The following is a 1419-nucleotide window of genomic DNA, read 5'->3' as shown; positions in this document are numbered from 1 at the left end:
ATAACCTGCAGTTGTTTCCTTCAAAATTCCTACATGCTCGAAATGTACATACATCAAGGTATATTTGTAGAAAATTTCACGAAAAAATATTAATTTTCCTGGAAGTTAAGAAAAATTTAAGTGGACTCTGTTGGAATTTCCGAAAATTGTCCCCCACCCCCATTCCAAAACACTTTCACCGGAAATTTTTGTATATTCGGATTCTACATAGTAAATACTATATGCATAGAAAATTTCATTAAAAAATATTCGTTTTTCTGAAAGTTATGACCTCCCAAAGTCTGGGGGGGTAAAACCCTGTAGTTATGCCATGAATTGTCTTCAAAATTAAGATCAAATACTCGATGACGGGATCCCTAGTTTAAAAGGTCTGAAAAAATATTACTTTTTCTTCGTAATCCAGAGAAAACGAGCAACAATATAATAATATCAACAAAAGATCACCTCTTCTTTTGCAATGCCATCCATCGTTTCTCTTATTTTTGTTTTCATTGACAACATTTACAACGGAAATTAGTTTTTCAGTTCCGGTCATGCGTATTGTTTTCATTCAAGCTTCAGTTTATGTCAGTAATCCTTGAGTAAACTATATGTAAGTTAAATTTCTCTTCTCTCATTTTCCGTTTATTTTAATTCTATTTACCCTGAAAAAGAAAATGATTTTTTAATTATTTGACCATTACAGTTCCAAAGTTATATGTGGTTCTTTATGATAATTTTCAGTTTGTTATTGACTAACGAATGTAGCTACACGTGTTCTGGAAATTAAGTCTACGAGTCATTTAAAAAAAAATTCTCATTGCTTTTAATGTTTTGTCACATGTGTCTTTTTAATTTTAAAACCAATCAGCTTCTTTCTTTATTAACGTTAACATCTTTGGTTAATGATTATGTATAAAGTTGATATTTGGTATAAAATAAAATAAAAAACTTGGAGATATATTGAAACGTGTTATGAACGTGATATGAACCAACGTGGAAGCCTCGGTCCTGACGCATCTATGGAACTCTATCCCTAAAAAAAACTAACCCTAACCCCTACGAGTGTACATTATAAAAGCATCGTTATGTAGATGCATCGGGACCTCTGTATTTAAGCAGTGTCGAAGCCTCTATCTATTAAGTTCCTCGAAGATTTAGAAATTCCTAAATCGTCTTTAATTTACAATGTAGTCCTGAATGTATTCTATCTAACAAAGTGTGATTATAGAATATGGACTGATCAACATGTGATTATAGAACATTTGTATTATTTTTTTTTACGGAATCCCACGTTTTAGGCTATGGAGATTCCGATTCTGAAAAAAAAAAATTTCAAAGATCTCAAATTCAAAATTTCGATCCCCCCACCCACATTTCCTCATTTTTCACATTTTCCGGAAATCTTCTTCTTGCGAAATGGGTAAAAAAAATACGGAG

At 31.7% G+C, this 1419-nt stretch overlaps 2 protein-coding genes across 3 annotated transcripts in view; one reads left to right on the top strand and one right to left on the bottom strand.

Moving 5' to 3' along the window:
• The window catches only part of LOC106872016 (uncharacterized), a 10032-nt gene extending 9531 nt beyond the window's left edge, over positions 1-501 (bottom strand). Inside the window, exon 1 of the mRNA XM_014918831.2 lies at positions 445-501. Within this exon, the coding sequence (XP_014774317.2) occupies positions 445-501 (57 nt within the window). The remainder of the gene's footprint in view (positions 1-444) is intronic.
• Positions 458-1419, top strand: part of LOC106872015 (uncharacterized) — a 55130-nt gene continuing 54168 nt past the window's right edge. For both annotated transcript variants that reach the window (XM_014918830.2, XM_014918829.2), the window contains exon 1: positions 458-592. The gene's annotated coding sequence lies outside the window, so the exon portion shown is untranslated. The remainder of the gene's footprint in view (positions 593-1419) is intronic.

Source organism: Octopus bimaculoides, chromosome 10 (assembly GCF_001194135.2).
Source record: "Octopus bimaculoides isolate UCB-OBI-ISO-001 chromosome 10, ASM119413v2, whole genome shotgun sequence".
NCBI lineage: Eukaryota > Metazoa > Mollusca > Cephalopoda > Octopoda > Octopodidae > Octopus > Octopus bimaculoides.
This window is presented reverse-complemented; position numbering and strand designations above follow the sequence as displayed.